General features: G+C 38.9%; 1 protein-coding gene across 4 annotated transcripts; it reads left to right on the top strand.

Annotated features, from left to right (window-relative positions):
* Positions 1-3,400: 3,400 nt before the first annotated feature.
* cxxc5b (CXXC finger protein 5b) lies at positions 3,401-17,901 on the top strand. Of its 4 annotated transcripts, none has more exons than XM_082177142.1 (3): positions 3,401-3,720; positions 7,152-8,174; positions 16,024-17,901. In XM_082177142.1, exons 2-3 carry the CDS (start codon positions 7,342-7,344, stop codon positions 16,025-16,027), a joined length of 837 nt encoding a protein of 278 aa, XP_082033268.1. In that variant the 5' UTR covers positions 3,401-3,720; positions 7,152-7,341; the 3' UTR covers positions 16,028-17,901. The 4 variants fall into 4 exon arrangements, with proteins under 4 accessions (XP_082033268.1, XP_082033269.1, XP_082033267.1 ...); XM_082177143.1 differs by having other exon boundaries at positions 16,021-17,901; XM_082177141.1 differs by having other exon boundaries at positions 3,404-3,720; positions 7,152-8,166.
* The last annotated feature ends 251 nt before the right edge of the window (positions 17,902-18,152 follow it).

Below are 18,152 nucleotides of genomic sequence, written 5' to 3'. Positions count from 1 at the left end.
CGGTGTAAACACAGTTAAACTGCAGTGCTGCAAAGCTTTATATACAGTGGTTAATAGCGTGTTGTAGGCAGTTGCTAGGTGGTCACTTGTCAAACAACCTTAAAGTCTTACATTTTGGTCACTGGACATGGCTCTGGGGCCGTAATACAAAAATAATTTAACTAATCCCATCTTGTCTGTTTAGTAACCTTTAGTTACCATCAATAAGGATGTTAGTCAGTGAGACTAAAGATAGGTTAGATAAGATTTTGCTGGGTCCAGATGTCGATTACAATGTAAGCCTTTGAGATCCAATTTTATGTGTGCTAATACAAACCTCTCCTCAACTGGCCGAACAATTTTAGGTATCATTGATGTCCGAAGTACAATTGGGATTGACAGGTTAAGTTTAAATCATAGGATTTGTTCAAATCAAGTCTCTAAAAAAGACACTGCAGGTAAAATAGAGACCAATACCAAGACCATGAATAGTCTGCATGTTATTCGTTGTCTAATACATCTTTCTGAAGTAGTATGTGGATGGTGGGATGCGGGGCCGTGGAGATCTCAGTCATTGAAAAACAGGAAGCTCTGACAACATGGTGCCCAAAACCACAGGTAACTCTCAGGAGTGAGAAATAGAGAGAGCAGAAGAAATACGCAGAGGGTCTCAAGGGGGAACGAGTCTACTGCATTTCTGTGTTGGAGAAGCTGGCTGACGGCATTCCTCAGCGTCTGAGAAAACCGGACGTTTGCTCTATCTCTTTCTCTTTTTTTCTCCTCCTCTCCCTCGGTCTCTATGCCGTCGTCTTTCAAGTGGGTTTTATCCCCTCCTGTGGAGCGGGTCATGTGTCTGGCTGCCAGAGAGAACCATGTGACGTTAATCCCCCCCCCACACTCCCACCATCACACAATCCCCCCCAGCTCAGAGAGGAGGAGGGCTCAGCTCTCAAAGTTATCTGGGAATTATGTGGCCACAAGGAAAGGCAAGTGTGTATTTGTTTATTTATTCACCCATTTTCATGATCTATCCTGTGGCCTCATTTGGAGATGATCTGTGTTCTTTCACACAGCAGGGAAACACTAGCTGAATACTACAGGAACGTCCTCCACGGTGAACTCAGTGGATGATGCAACTCTGAATCCAAAGGTCTGATCAATGACCTCGCAAACAAACCTGGCTCAAGTCAAGCATCATGGAATAGTTATCTGTATAGTCCACTTCCACACTGATTGGTATGGAATGCTGTAGGGCTGTACAGAAATTTTTTTTATATATATATTTTAAATGTATATTATTAAAATTATATTATTTATTTTTTGTTTATATATACCACATGGTACAGTGTGTGTGTGTGTGTATATATATATATATATATATATATATATATATATATAATATAGCCATATTCATATATATTATATGATTATAAATCTTTGAAGTGGCTTACTGTGGTATATGAATATGGTAATCACATAGTACCATGCTATATATCAAATTACAGAAGTTCTACCATGTTTTTAGAAAACTGTGATGTAATACCATGGTATTCATTGAAACACTATGGAGTGCCATCTTTTACAAAAAAAGTGCAGTGGCTGCACCATGGTACAGTTGTGGTATGAGTTGGTAATATTATGGTACATTAATATACCACATTACTTCCAAAAGAGACAGTGGCATTACAATGGTGTATGTCCAAAAAAAAAACCATGGTAATACCATGGTAATGTTTTGTAGGTCCCGTAACTAAATAGCATGGCATTTTAGTGTAGTAATCACATAGCACCATATAATATTAAGATACAAATGTTGTGGGAAATGACCATGGTATTCCATAAAGTACCCATGTAAATAATATGGCATACGTTTAACACAATGGATTTGACCACAACCCCAAAAAAATCCATATTAGAACCATGCTCCTTTTTAGTACAATTGTATAAGTTATGTAACTAGGATATGAAAATGGAGTAAGTGCAAATATTGCCATGTTTTTGGACTGAACCATGATGTTAATAGTATAGATTAATGGTATTTAAGACTATGGTATTTAAGTGACATGTAAATGAATATGGTAATTATACTATGCAAAACTTTTCGTAAGGGAAAACTTAGTCTGACGACTATAATAGGATTTGGCATTTTGTGAATAAAGATAGTGTTGGCCTAAATTGGAAAAACAATGATGGGAAGTGCAGCAGTAAAGTAGTGTCACTTTACTCAAGCCTAAACTTTCCCGTTAATGCAATTGTGGAGGACTGTAACACGCAACCCCCCCCTCAAACCCGCAGCCAGCAGCGCCGCACTGATCGATCCGCATTGATCGTCCCTGACGAGCTGTTCCACTTTCCAGCCAATGCACGCGCGCCCGTCTGCGATTGGGAAGGAGCCCGAAACGGAGGAAAATTTCTGCCGCCCTGGCGGTGTCACTTCCCCACACTTCAGCTGGCCGCCTGCCAGACACACGGGACGCTCACAAGAGCTGGAGTGGACTCAAAGCGACGAAGAGGAGCGGACGGACGGACAAATGGACCCACAGCAAAATGGCTCTTCGACCACAGAAAGTCAGCAAACACAGAGAAACACGACGATTATGGTAACGACCCTTTAGTACCTTCCAATTCGGACTCTTTATATGCTGACTGATAGATAAACTGAAATGAATGTGCTTTATTGGATTATTTTGCGGGTACTCCTATTAAATAGGCTATACATTAATCAATTGCATTGATATTTCTTGAAAGAATTCATCTAAAAATAGAATTAAACAATAATATACTGCAAGTAAAATATATTGTCAATCTCATTAATAAATATAAATTAATACATTTTATAAGAGTAGCCTACTTTTTGGGTATTCCTGTTAAATACATTAACAGATTGCATTAATATTCATTAATTATAAAATAACTAATCAAAACAAAATGAAACAATATTAACAATATACAGCAAACAAAATACATTAATCTAATTAATAAAAGTATACGATTAACAATATGTTTAATGTAGGCTATGCCTAATGATATGTTGATTTGATAATGAATGCATGAATTATTAATAATATTACAAAGTAATATTTAATTAATTATATTTTGATTTCATTTATTATATATTATAAGCAATAGCAATATACAAATAATTATTGTTTTAATATTATTATTATTATTATGGTATTATTTATTGTTATTATTTTTCAGTTTTCATACACGTACAATTATTATTTACAATTTGCATTTCATTCTCATTACCAGAGCACCCCATGGGCTCATATTTTGGAGTCGTGTTTTGCATATTAAAATATCAATCAGCACCAAGTTCCTGGAAAGCCTGAATGTGCAAAAGTTCTGATATAATACATCAGTCACGAGCGCAGCCAACAGCCATTAAGAATGGAGTCAACAATGGGCTGAGTGTCCAGCCCTCTCAAAACTATACTTCATTCATTATTCCACTCTCATATGCACCACCGCAGACAGCCCCTCGCGCTCATCCACACCTCTTAAAGGTTATTTATTTTGTCCCCGACGGAAAGTCCACTTCGGTTTTTGTGTGAAGCTCCAAAAATCTATGAAATGTGTTTGCATGTTCTTCTCCGGGCGCGAGGATGTGGAGGTGGGATAGAGAGACGCGAGAGGCTGGAGGAGCGCACGCGCTCGCTCTCGGACAAAGTGCGTTCTGCGTGTATCTGCCGGTGTTTGGGGGCTATTGAAGGAAACAACGAGAATAATTCAGTCTGGGTGAGCATTTGCTTTCGTTTGGCTCTTTTAGCTTTTATTCTCTCTCTCTCTTTTATATAAATCACCGCAGCGCGTGAGAGCACCGGACCGCTCGGACAGTCGGAACGCTCCCCTCGGCTCACGAGCGGTGCGAATGAAAAGACGCCTGTGTTTGCAAATATGCAGATACCCTATATGTATCAAAGGGAGTGGAATGAGACTTTGTTGAGGACTGTTCAAAGTTACAATGACATTCAGCCAAGACGAATAAGTTGGCACTGAAATAACAAGGGAATGTGCTTAACCAACGCGACGTGTTGGCGCATACCGCGCGCTGTCACCATAGACACATCGGTCGAGATGAGACAAAAGGGATTTTGTTTTACTTTCTAAATGATCGGCGTTACATCTGCTTGATAATTTGCCCATATGCATTAGATGCATTGGTGCAACTTTGCCACGCGTAACCAAAAAGGCGCAGGGAATAGTTGAATTTACAGCTATTTGTTTGTTGTTTGCTTGCAATGTTGTCACCGTAAACATAGCTACTATTGTGACATTTTCTGTTTTTATTGGTTGTCTGGATAAAAATATGTGGGATATACCGAGTGGGAATTTCTGAATTATTCAGAATTTCTCTTGGAGAGACGACGGTAAGTATGAATGCACGTTATATGTGCTGTTGATTATTAATCCATTATGAGTTGTATGCAAACTTTTTGTGCGTGGCGCGTGCAGTTTTTGCATTTTGATTATTTCAATGATCTTTTGTGAATATCTGCGATTAATCTATGGTCTTTTGCTGGGATTGATCCAGTAAGGGTGTAATTGAGGTGATTGTTTGACAGAACATGTAGATCTTGAAAAGCAGGTCATCTTGTTTAGGCACAGTTGGGCTATTTGTGCAGGTTTGGCTATTGTTCCCTGGTGATGTCCAGATCTCTCTACGTCGAGCTATTGTCCCTCTGGCTCGCCGCAATACTGGACACAGCAATTTCCAAGCCTCATATATGTTTGACATGAGGTAATTCAGTATTACATTGCTGAGTGAGCATTCAAACTGTTGCTAGGAACTTATTTATCTGTAAGCCAGGTCAATCATTTACGGAAACCCTCACTAGATGCAGCTTTTGTCCTGGTTTACCTGCAGTTGAGGGGTACCTGTCTCCAGTAAGTTTTAATTCCCATCATGACTCTGTGATGACATGTAATTGATATTGTCATCTGTTTTGATACGGAAAACACCGTATTGTAAAAATGTTTTGGCAGGTACAGTAAAAGTGTGTTTCACATGGTTTAATCATACTGTTCAGTATGACAACCTGAATACATTAGGTTTCACTAATTAGTGCAATTTTTAGATCAGTTAGAAATAGCTTACTGCATGTGTGCACTTTTTACTGCTCAGTATGTACGGTAAATATGTAGAAATACCCAGGGCTAGTTGTCACAAATGTTTATTTTGGAAAGTGAATTCCTATTTAGACACAAACTTTATAGCGTTGATTACATAAAACGGCTAATGATGTTTCCACTGTTATTTCACCAAGAAATACAGTTCATTTAACACATGTTGACCTTTTGTGACAGCATTGTCACAATGGAATCTGAGTTAAATAGCAAAATTCAAACAGCTCTGAAACACAAAAACAATTCTTGAAACATCCAAGTCATTTAAAAAAATGTGACAACTTGCCCCAACCTGATTTTTTGTTTGTTTGTTAAAAAATACTCTTACTCTTAAAATATATTTTAAACCAAAATTCAAAATCTTATAGTAAAGACAACTTCCCTGTTTGACAACTAACTAGCCCTGGTCTCTCTGATGTGCATATTTATTATTATTATTTTTATTCATTCTTTCATTCATGCATGCTTGTTTGAATGAATGGCCAATTACATCATCTTCAAAGACAGTCACTCACAACCTTAAGTAATTTTTTTTCTCTAATTATCACGATAGCATGCTTTACTGAGCATGGCAGTTAATTGAAATGTTAAGTCGTTGACGAGCGTGCGTATACGTGCGTCAGTGCGGCTGAGCTTGCACCTAGACATCCTGATTTCACTGTCGGCTCACCCCAGGGGCTTTGTGCTTGAGCTCACGATTCCGGTTTCGTGATAGAACAGACCGCCTGTGGACCCTGATAGACGTCTCTCACTGAAGGAGAATTGCTGTCACCAGGAACGGGCTTTTGCACGTAAAGGTTATGAAATTTAACAATTTAACAGACTCAAACCGTCCAATTCAATATCCACACAAAATCTCTTCCTTTTTTTTTTACTTCACAGTGAGTTTTAGTTCCCTGGAAGCACAGTGAACAAAGCGTAATTGTCACTAAAACGGATATCTAGGACAGATATTATGTATAAATGTTGGCTGAGGAATCAAAACGGGTCAGATGAGGCCAAAGCGAGCAGCAGATTGTTTGTCACAGTGAACTTGTGCCTATTTCAGCAAGCCAAAACAATAAGCTAATAAAAATGGGATATGATTATGCGCATGATTATTTCGAAAGTATTAGATATAGTAAAATGGTGTGTGATGATGTGCTGTGAGGAACCAGAGGGGTGAAACCGACGTGACGTGTTCTCCACACTCTTTAGGTTTGGACACCGTTCAAAAGTTTGGAATACTTATGATTTTTTTTAAAAGTCTCCTATGCTCACCAAGGTTGCAGAAATACAGTAAAAACTGTAATATTGTGAACTAATATTATAATTAAAAAAAAAATTATAATTTTTTTTTTTATTCTTGTGATGCAAAGCTGAATCATTACTCCAGTCTTCAGTGTCACATGATCCTTCAGAAATCATTCTAATATGATGATTTTCTGCCCAAGAAACATTTCTTATTATTATCAATGTTGAAAACGGTTGTGCTGCTTAATATTTTTGTGGAAATTGTGATACACTACCATTCAAAAAAGAATACTTTTATTCAAGGACACATTTAAATTGATCAAAAGTGACAGTTGTGACGTGACGTAACAAAAGATTTCTATTTCAAATAAATGCTGTTCTTCTATCATGGTTTCCACAAAAATATGAAACCATTTCCAACAGTGATAATAAGAACCATTATTAATAATTGAGCACCAAAGCAGAATGATTTCTGAAGGATCATCTGACACCGAAGACTAGGGTAGTGATGCTAAAAATTAATCTTTGCATCACAGGAATAAATAACAATTTTAAATGTATTAAAATATAAAACAGTTATTTTAGACTGAAATAATATTTCGCAATATTACTGTTTTTACTGTATTTTTGATCAAATAAATGGAACCTTTCTGAGCATAAGTGTCTTCTTCAGAAAAATAAATAAAAAAAATCTGAATTATTTTCAAACTTTTATCCAGTAGTGAAACACTCTGCCTCTCTTCATGAAGCATGCATATAAACCATGCTTGCTTTAACCTCTTTGCGTATCTTCTATCTTTCCTTTCTAGGATTCTCAGGCCTTAGCGAATGGATGTGTAAGATGTTCATGAGGCTCGACTAGTGTGGACTGCTGATTCTCCAGCTGTGCGCGCGTCAATCTGGTTTTGGCTTCGGTCTTCAGAGGAACGTTGCAACTCTATCCTCCCCTTCATCCTAAGCTCCCTCATCTCCCTCTCCCTCCCCCTCACGCTGTGGCCCATGTCTGCCAGCGGAGGGTCCATGGAGGGAAGTCGAGCCGTAGAGGATGAGGAGGCGCAGGACAGCTGCTGCGGGGATGAAGACACGTCCCCGGTGGTGGAACGAAGAAACCGCAGTGGCATCATCAGCGCTCCTCTCAGCAAAAGCCTGAAGCGTTCACGGGCTCTCTCGCAGTACATCGCGACCTGCTCGGCCGCTGCCGTCGCCAGTGTCGCAAACGCTAACAGACTCGCTCAGAGCTCCATGGTGGCGACGGGTGTCAAAGCTCACCCTACGGCCAGCCAGCACAGGTCACAAGTCGGGTACGCCAAACTGGACCGGGGCGCGTTAATGTCCGGTCTTCTGGACTCTCCGAGCGGCCTGCATCTCGCCCAGGCCGCCGAGCTCCTGCGACGGGCGGGAATGCTCCTTCCGGTCAGCGACCCTTCCAGTGTCAGTGTGGGAGGGGACATGGAGGCGGTCTCGGCTTCTGATTCGCTGGGCAGTGTGATGGACTTCCCGTTGTTCGGCAGTGGTGGAGTGGGCGGCAGCTTTCCGTATCACCCGGGGCTCTTCATAATGACGCCAGCGGGAGTGTTCCTCGCAGACGGGGCGCTTTCTCACGTGACCGGCGCGTCGGAACACCAGCAGACGCAGAGCGAGATTTCATCGGCCATCAGCGCCAACGGGAAGAAAAAGCGGAAGCGTTGCGGCCTGTGTCCACCCTGCCGGCGCAGGATTAACTGCGAACAGTGCAGCAGCTGCCGCAACCGGAAAACCGGCCATCAGATCTGCAAGTTCCGCAAGTGCGAAGAGCTCAAAAAGAAACCTGCTGGCGGGCTGGAGGTAAGATGGTGAGCAATGTACAGTAAATTCATAAAAATTATGGCTGTAAACTAGCATCACCTGCACGGGCACCACAGCATAATGCATTGGGGCGCATGTGCTAAATCACTTGGCAGCACTTCTGACACGTTGAGCTGTGATGCTCATGCAGGTGTTGCAAGTTTGAGTGTGGTTTGTGTCATTTCTTGATTCCCTCCCTTAATCTCCTTATCGTTTCCTGTTCTCTGTACTATTCCTATGAATAAAAGTAGCACTAAAAGTCTAAAAATGAAAAGTCATGAAATACTAGCAGAACAGATTTCATAGTGATTCATTCTGAAGGATCATGTGACACTGAAGACTGGAGTAATGATGCTGAAAATTCTGCTTTGTCATCACTGAAATAAATTCACAGGAATAAATTACATTTTAAAACATATTACAATAGAAATAGTTATTTTAAATCATAATATTTCACACTATTTACTGTGTTGCTGTATTTTTCATCAAATAAATGCAGACTTGGTGGGACTAAGAGACTTCTTTCAAAAACATGAAAAAAATATTTACCAACCCCAAACTTTTGAGCATCTCACTAAAAAAATATTTTAAAAAATAGATTGTGTAAACGGTTTTGTTTGCCACAATAAAATAATGGCTTTTAATTTCTCAGGAAGTATTGATATATTGTGATCTACTTCAGTTAATTAATCTGCACGTCATGTAATTCATTAGATTAAAAAGTTTAATCGATTGACAGCCCTAGTTTTTACAAACAGTCTACATAGAAATTAATGCTGCTTGTGTTTATAAATGGTCACATATGAACATTACTCATCCTGACAAATGGCAAGCTGAATGCAGTTTCCCATCTCTCAGGCAGCGTAACTTGAGATGTTTCTGCCTTGTTTACAGGCAGGTTCAGGTGTGGGAAAATTATCTCTTGAGTCTGTGCTGATGTAAGCTAGTTAGGGTCTAACTCTGCGAGATTGGTGTCATGGTAAGATCGGTCTAGTTGGTTGCTTTTTTTTTTTCTCTCCTTGCAAGGAAAATGTTAAGGCAGCATCATAATGTTCCACAGGTAAGGTTCCCCTTCACTGCCCGCGATGATGAGATGATTCAGAGTTTCTGCTATCAAATTTAATGAATTTGAATGAATGCAATGAATATAAAATGTTGAGCCACACAAGTTTCTAGTATTCGGTCCGTGGTACTTTGGACCTATATATGTGGGCGACAACAGCATATGGTGCATTCAAGTCATGCCGGAAAGATCGTATTTATGAGTTGAGCGCAAATGAATGCCACCAAGTTGTAATTACAAGTGGGAAACTGGTGGGATTGTCATTAAGGCCCGAATTTCCAAGTTGGCAGTGGATTTGCATTAATTGTAAATTTGCTCAAATTAATAAAATTATTGTATTTTTTTAATTTACAATTAAACAAACTGGCATGAATAAAAAAAACGTGGTATTGTACAATTACAATATAATATGTAAAAATTTTATTTAATTACATTTTTTTAATTACATCGTAATAACGACTTCCCAACTCGAAAATACCAACTTCCCTGGAAGTCTTGAATGAAATAATACTTGAAATAATACTATTACTGCCACGCCATTTATAAAGCTGAATTTGGAAAAACATACTAGCATGCCACTCTTAAAATGTATTACATATCTTCATGTATATTTTCCAGAAATTGTAAGATTAGTTTGCTATTCTAAATTCAGATTTGGCTATGTTTGGAAATGGAAAACTATACTACCAACTGAATACTGTGTACACTGTAAAGTGTAAAGTGTGTACTATTCTTTAAAAATAGTAAGTGAAACAGTTGACATTATTTTACAGTAAACTGTTCAAACAGTAGACTAATATGCTAAACTGTTGTCACATGACCTTTGCATATGACTGGAAATTAAATTAAATAACAAATAAAATGGTAATTTTGCCTTTTTTATTAAAATTAGTGTAAAAAAAGATCAATGAAATGCCTCTGCAACTCTTTGTAAATCCTATAATCAGGTGCGTATAATAATAAGTAAATAATCGAGAAATCTGTATACTTCTATAGCTTGCAAAACTTATTTTAATATGTTTCAGTCATGCGACCTTCATGATGGTCACATGAAGGTCGCATGACTAAAACATCAAAATAAGATTTGCAAGCTATAGCAATATGCGGGATTCCTTTTATTTTTGTTAAATTATTTGTTAAAAATGTAAATAAAAATCATGCATCACAGTTGAAATGAAAGTGCAATGCACTGTGGGACACAATGTAATAGATCTGGCACATGTCATCCAGGTGTTTTAGAGAGTGTCCACATACTGTAGCAAGAGTGTGGTAGTATCCAAATGAATAGCTGACTAGCTCTGTCCACAGAGAAATCACAATGGCCCAAAATCCTGCTCCATACAGCGGTATGTTAAACATTAAATAGGGTCTGATTTTGTTGCATTAAAGGTAGGGTAGGCAATTTTCAGAGAGGCTAGCAATAGCGAGCTAGCTTTGAAAGCATGAGATCACACCCTCCCTTCAGAGCGTCTCCAAAGCCACGCCCCTTCAAAAGCGTCACGAGAGACACAGTTAAACTGCCTCATGTCTCAAAGCACATAACATTAAAATAATAATGTACATAAACAACTTAAAGAGCTCTGACCTGTACCACCTGACTGCTGCAGATTCAGTGTTGCCATTGAAACGCATATATTCGAGTCATAAACCATGAGTATAACGTCACGGGTTTCCATCTCTTCCAAATTACAGTCATGGCGTAAACGCAGGATAAGCTCGTTGTTTTGGTTCAGGAGGATCTGTAAAAGACGTCTGTCTAATAACTCTGCATAGCATGAAACGCACTGATGACGCGTGATGTCTGCGCGAGCAGCGTGCGCGGAGGTATGGAAATACATACGTTGACAGGCAAGGTAGAACATCGGACTGAATGCAATGATTGGACGAACATTTTATGGTCCTACGCCTTCCGCAGACGATATACATACATATAAATACTTTTAGACCACTTAACTTAGTGATTGCTATCAGAAGAGACCTTCAACCAGCATAACAGATAATGTTAATGCGGTCACATTAACAAATTTTGCAGGCAAAAAAGGTCTGTCAATAGTGTTGTGATGATATATGAAACAGCTCACACAGAAGTGACTCTCAAACCGAGCAGCTTTCTGTTGGTCAAAGTGGCCTGCAAAATCTTCGTGGGGTAATGTCTCATTTTTCACACAAAATTCCAGATCGCATGGATTTCCATTTAAATGACTGGATTTCGCTGTGAAAACAATGGTAAATGTAACTGCATTTTTACTTTATGCTACAAACTTTTTCTAAATGATTAATTACAATTATTTGATTGAGCGCATATGGGGCTTTTCGTACATGTTGTGTGACTGTGTGTTTTTTTGTTGTTGTTGTTGTTGTTGCATGACAGTTTTTATTTGTGCATATGAATTTGTTTTCATGCATGTTTGCGTACATGCATGTGCATATGTGTGTCTCTGTATGTGTGTGAAAGCCTCATATGGTCCATCTGGCCTTTGCGTCTGTCATCTGGAGCGCCAGGTGTCAATGTGTCCCAGAACCCCTCTCTTTCTCGTCCTCCAGAGGCCCTGAACCGCATGTGTGTGTGTGTGTGTGTGTCTGTTTGTGTGTACAACCTTGCAGGAAGAGGCAAACACAGCCCCTGTGAAAGTCATTATGGACTTTGTGTGTGTAAGAGGGGTTGTGTGTATATGTGTGTGTGTGTGTGTGTGTACTGACCAATGACCAGCCCGGCTTCTTTGAGAATTACAGCCTTGAGGAGGTAGAGATTGAGGTGTTGGTGTGTGCAAAAGTTTAGAGGGCTTAGTTTGTGTGTGTTTATGTGTCTCTATGAAGTCTAAGGCCCAAAATACACTCGATGCAAGCATGTGAATGCAAACGCTTCTAGCTACGTTTTCACACTTTGTCATATTTCTAATCTATAATGCAACACAAATATGTTACCACAAGGAGTGCTATGGTGAGAATTTGCATAAACTGTCTTTTGTAGTGAGTTTTTGTCTTTCAGGTCAACTACTGTCATGACCGGCAACAGTTTAAATATAATCTTGCTAAGCAATTACATTTTTTTACATTTGTTTTACTTGAGCAGCTTTTGGAGATTGGTAACTCTTAATATGTGATTCAAACAGAATGTGTTTTTGAGGAACAGGGCAGGGCAACACTGCGAGTGCAACGGTCAAACACATCCGTCTAGTGCATGTTTACATTGAAAATCAATGGAAAACCAGTGCAGTGGAATGCAAACACGCGGTCAACTACTGTCATCGCGGGTAACCATTTCAAAATAATCTTGCTAAGCAATTTTTGTTTATAGATACTTATATTTTTACTATATTTATATATATATATAAAAAAATAAAAAAACGTATATAAAAACTATATTTTTAGTTTATAGATACGTAACACTTGAGAGGAATTCACACAGATCGTGTTTTTTTTTTTTGCATTTTATAACAGAAAAAGCAGGGCCGTGGAAAAATTGAGCGAAGCATTTGTGTCATGGGTAAGATGCTACAAAAGAGTGCAACGCTCAAACATGTTGGTCTAGCGCATGTTTACTACAAAAACAATGGAAAAGCAAGAATCTGCATACGTGCGTAGAGTACATTTCTTGGCTAAAGCCTCGTTCACACTGCTGCGTGTTGCTGATCTAGTTGCCCTAATAACGCATATGAACATTATACTATAGTGCTGAGATTATTACATCACATGATGACACTGAATCAGTTTTTTAGTTCGAAAAATTTCGATTTCGGAGGAAAGAAATGCTAATTATAAGTTGGACCAGTGCAACATGCTTCATTTAAAAGATCAACAAGAAATGTCTTAATGCCGGTACACATTGTTTGATTTTGGGCTGTCCCAGACAAAAGATGACCCATCGTTGTGATCTCTGTGGTCGTGGCTCCTAAACGTCATACAGTGAGAGATGTTCAAAGATGGCCGCTGTCATGGTCTTGCGACCAAAAATAGCCTGCGATCCTCAACCTCAAGCTCCATTTGCAAAATTGACATGCCTATCAAGCCATGATCGCGTCCACAATCTCATCTTTTTTTGCACATAAAAATCACAATTGCCAAAGTACGATTCATCTTGCTCTATTTGTTTACCACTAGCACATGCTGATGATGTTTTATTCTTCTATACTAATTCGCGTTGTAGACTACGATTCAATAGATGTCGTCATCATCGTACAGTCAACATACGTGTCGTGTCGTAGCCCAGTTTATTAAATCCATGTTGTACAGTGTGATTTGCAATGATCTTATAGGTCTGTAGAAAGCATTATATGCAGCACATGATGTTAGGTTGTTCTATCGCTGGAAGCATAACTGGGGTTTTTATTGTCTTGATAGTGGTTTGTGCTTTTTATGTGCGTGTTTCTCAGTGTGTTTTTAAAATGTTTTAGGCATATATTGATGGTGGGTTTGCGTATATTAGTGTGTGTGTTTGTGTGCTTTTATTGACAGTGAGGTTGGTCTGGTTGAATACGGCATAGAGGACTTATGGAGTTTAAAGAGCCTCTATTGACAGGTCACAGTCAGTGGTGTGGGGGTCTATTGACTTCTTGATGCGCGTATGTGTGTGTGTGTTTGGGATGGATAGATGTGTTTTTATATGTAGGACCTTTTATGTGTTTTGAGCCAGCTTAGGCCTGTGCGTTTTGTGCAAATCTCATTCGATTTCTGGCCATTGATCTTACCTTGCATGTCATTGCTTGCATCTTTTGTTGATGTGTGTTTACTGCATGATGACACATCTCACTCCATCTGTGTGGTGACCGGTATCTCGGAAAGTCCCTGATAGCTGGAAGTAGGAGGAGATTGAGTGGGCGGGGCCTCAGACATTGCCTGACAGGCCCCTCCCCCTTCCTCTAGAGGAATCTCAGTCTCACAGCCAGGCGACTAAAGTATTTTAGGAACAAGTGTGTGTCAGTGTCTGTGTATGTGTGTGAGAGGCAAAGACAGGCAGACACACATTATATCAACATATATCTGTACCTGATATATTACATACATTTTCTCATTGGACATTTCTTTAGTGGTGTATGATAAGGCAAGTATCACTATTATTATTGTTCATACTGTTTGTGCTACAGACATTACTGATACCTAAAATCAAGAGACTTGTAGAGAGGAGCTTGCAACCTGCCTGAACACCCTAGCAACCACATAACTACAGACAGATACTTAAAAACATACTACAAACTCCATAGCAACTGCATAGCAACACCTTAGCATTGTGGCAATGACTTCTGCACAGACGCCACTCACCATTTTCGTCAAAAACATTTAACAAAATGTCTACTGTATGTTTATTAGAGATAGGGTGATAAATGGTTTGACAATTTTTTTTAATTAAATCTAGCGATACATTTCCACAAATTGGCGAGTTTCCAAAAAAAAGAACAAAACAATGATATTCACAATAATAATATAATAATAAAAATATTAATTTAAATATTTTAATATTAATTGTTTTTTGTATCAGAAATAAACAGTAATAATTACAAATATCATAAAATAATTTTATTTTTGTTGTACAATGATAATTTAGTTATGTCAAAAAATAAACATTACATTTAATTTCATTAATAATAATGATAATTCAAATTCATGTTATATTTTTTATAGTTTATTAATCATTTAATTATTAACGTCAAAATTCAGAATTAAACAATAAATGTAATTGCAGAAACGGCAACAAATACAGCAATAATTAATAATAACAATTATGATTATGATTAATAATAATAATAAATTATATAATTAATAATAATAATAACAATATTATTATTAATTATAAAATATTCATAATGCCTAATTTTATTTTATTCTCATAGTATAATGATAATTTTGTTATGAAAATAAAATAGAAGTTCAGTTCTGCTATATAGGTTAAAATCAAATGCATTGATATCAGCCATAAAAAAAACACAATATTGTCTATCTCTAGTGTTTATTGTGCCCTTGATCCTCTATTCTTACTTTCATTCCTGTGTATGTTTATGTGTTTGATGTTTGATATATTTTATGTGTTTGTGTTTGAGACACAGAGGAGATGATGGGTTAAAAAATAACCTTTGGAATTCATCTGGTGAGTGTTTGTGTGTGTGTGTGTGTGTGTGTGTGTGTGTGTGTGTGTGTGTGTGTGTGTGTAAGAGAGAGCGTGTGTCTGTCCATGCACTCACGCTCTGTCTGATTGGCCATGTGCATGGGCCGACAGCCCATCTGTGTTGGCTTGTCTGTGAGGTCGATGAGGGAAAAGGGGGTCTGGATGCGTGTGTGTGCGCATACAAACGCCAAAGCCCTGTCAGAGAGTAATGAGAGAGTGGGAGAGTGTGTTTGGGAAACAGAGAGAGGGACTAGGTCATGTAAGGTGAAGTCATTGCCTGTGCATGTTACTTCATGATGAAGGGAACGTTCCCCTCCCTCTTTTTCTCCCTCGGTCCTTCGTTCTTTCGTTCTGGACGTCTTCCCAGGAAACGCTGCCGTTGTCTCCACTCTCCCAAAGTCCCAAAGCCATAGACTACCCCTGCCCAGTCCCAAAGCAGGCTGGGAAAAAATCTGCCATTTGCACCACTGCGGTATTTCAGCCCTTTACGGTCTTAGCAAGTCTGGCTCCGCAGAAAGAGAGGGATTTGCAACAGAAACGGGAAACGGTCTAGAGATGAGGGTTGAGAGTCCAGTTTAATGAGACATTTCCTATTTTCTTACTGTTCCATTGTTTGTTTATGTTGAATTATCAATGACTCATGCTGTTTTTCTTCCTTGTTTCCTTCCTCTGTCTTTCCTGTCTTTCCAAGAAGGTGATGCTGCCAACCGGAGCTCCTTTCCGATGGTTTCCGTAGGGCAGCTGGACCCTCCCCCCATGACTTCCATCCCATAATGAAGGACTCTCGATGGAAAGTGACGCTACTCCCACTCGGAACGCCGTGGCGCTTGTAAACACTGGGTGCACACAAACAAATAAAACAAATGAAGAGCGGAATGAAAGCACTATTTGAAAACGAACATGTCCTGAACCAAAAATAAACAGTGAATGGCGGATTGTCATTCCGTTTTTCTTTTTTCCTCTGTTCCATTTGAGGAACCATCTGAGTTCTACTTCAGAATCTTGCCCTTTATTGGATGCTCTGGAACTATTTGCCGCCAAATGGAAAACGGACAATCATTTTTATTTGTGTGTTTAGTGGTTTTGTTTGTCCATGTGTGGAGAAATGCCGTAATTTCGTTTAGAGAATGTAATCCCAAGGCTCTGTTTTAAAGCTTGTGATAATTAAGGAGCACTATTGTAATTTAGCACAGTGGTTCTTACTGACTGCCTCAATGTTACGATTGCCTTTTTCGTTTTGTTTTGTTTTTTGATATGTCAAACAGTTTTCAAGTTGCTCAATATTTGATACGAAGATGACCGTGAAAAACACTTTAATGTAGCATCCCCTTACTTCAAACATGTTTGAAAGTTCCTTCTGGGTTTGTCGTTCTGGTTGTTTGTTTTTAAATGCTGAAGGCCGGCTGAGATTGGAGGGAAGGTGAAGCTGGTGGAACTACAACATTTAGACCAGCTGATGGTGTGTTTGCATACCAGCTATGCGTAGGACCCGCCTCCTTTTTCACGCATTTTCAAGCCTTACGGGATTGGTCAGATGGAAACCACAGTCCTAAGCATCTGGACTGCCAAAATTCAGGAAATTATTGATGTTTTATGATAATATTTCTGATTAGGATGTTTTATTGCTGAATTACCCTAAGTTCCAGAGCTCCTTTAAGTCCCTTTCACACGATTCATGTCATTGAATCCTCAGCAAGCATTGCGTGAAATCGTTGTTCTGAGACGCTCAAAATTTAGACTATTTCAACTTTGACCCCATTTGTCATTGAGTTTTCATAATGTAAAGGATTACCAGACAATTCGCCTTTTGTATCATTGCGACACATTGAGCTGTATAACACAACGTCTAGGGCAACCAATCTTGTTCCTGGAGATCTTCCTTCCTGCAAAGTTCAGCTCCAACCCTGATCAAGCACAACAGAACAAGCTAATTAAGATCTTCAGGAGCATGTGATAATTACAGACAGGTGTGTTGGATCAGAACTCTGAAGGTTGGTAGATCTCCCCTGGTCTTGAGCATTAAGAGAAACGTTTTGAGAACTCTTGTCCCACATTTTTTCTTGGATTTTTTTAAGCTCATATAAATTGTAGCTCTTTCATTTTCATTGTGTACGGTTCTCTGATTTCTTTCTACCCAGCAACCTCGTGAATCGGCCTTCTGTAATGTTATCTGTAACGCTTTTCATGTGAGTGTCAAAGTGCATGACGCTTGTGTTGAGACGTGCACTGAAGCCCTGACACGAGTCATGTGAAAGGGGCCTTGGGCTAACCACATAACATGGACACCATGTTGGATAAGTGACTTATTTTTAGCTGTAATTGTCATTTTGGTGTGTTTTTTTTTCTTCTTCAATCTGAACAGGTCCACTCCAGCTCAAATACTGATCTAGACTGAGTTAAATGCACAGTACCAAAACAAATTCAAGACTAAATCCAACAGCACGCCATTCCCGTGCCGTATGGGGCCAAATTTATTGGTATGCGTAAATGAATGCATGTATTTGTGTCCAAAGCCAAACATTCTGAGGTCTTGGCAGTCCTCAATTTAATAAACCGAGGTGCAAATCAAACATTTCTATAGTCCATGTTGAAATATGTCATATTCTATAGCATTTGCATGATGATGACCTTTTTAAATGAATGATTATTACTTGTCTTGAGCTTGAGATATTATCAAAGGGATAGTTCATCCTTAGTTCTGTCAGTAATTACTCACCCTCATGTTGTTCCAAACCTGTAAGATGTTCGTTCATCTTCCGAACACAAATGAAGATATTTTTGATGAAATCTGAGAGCTTTCTGTCCCTCCATTGACAGCTTCAC

The sequence above is a fragment of the Leuciscus leuciscus genome (genome assembly GCF_965113295.1).
Source record: "Leuciscus leuciscus genome assembly, chromosome: 8".
Classification (NCBI taxonomy): domain Eukaryota; kingdom Metazoa; phylum Chordata; class Actinopteri; order Cypriniformes; family Leuciscidae; genus Leuciscus; species Leuciscus leuciscus.
Note: the sequence above shows the minus strand (reverse complement) of the source record. Positions and strands in the feature narration are given on the sequence as shown.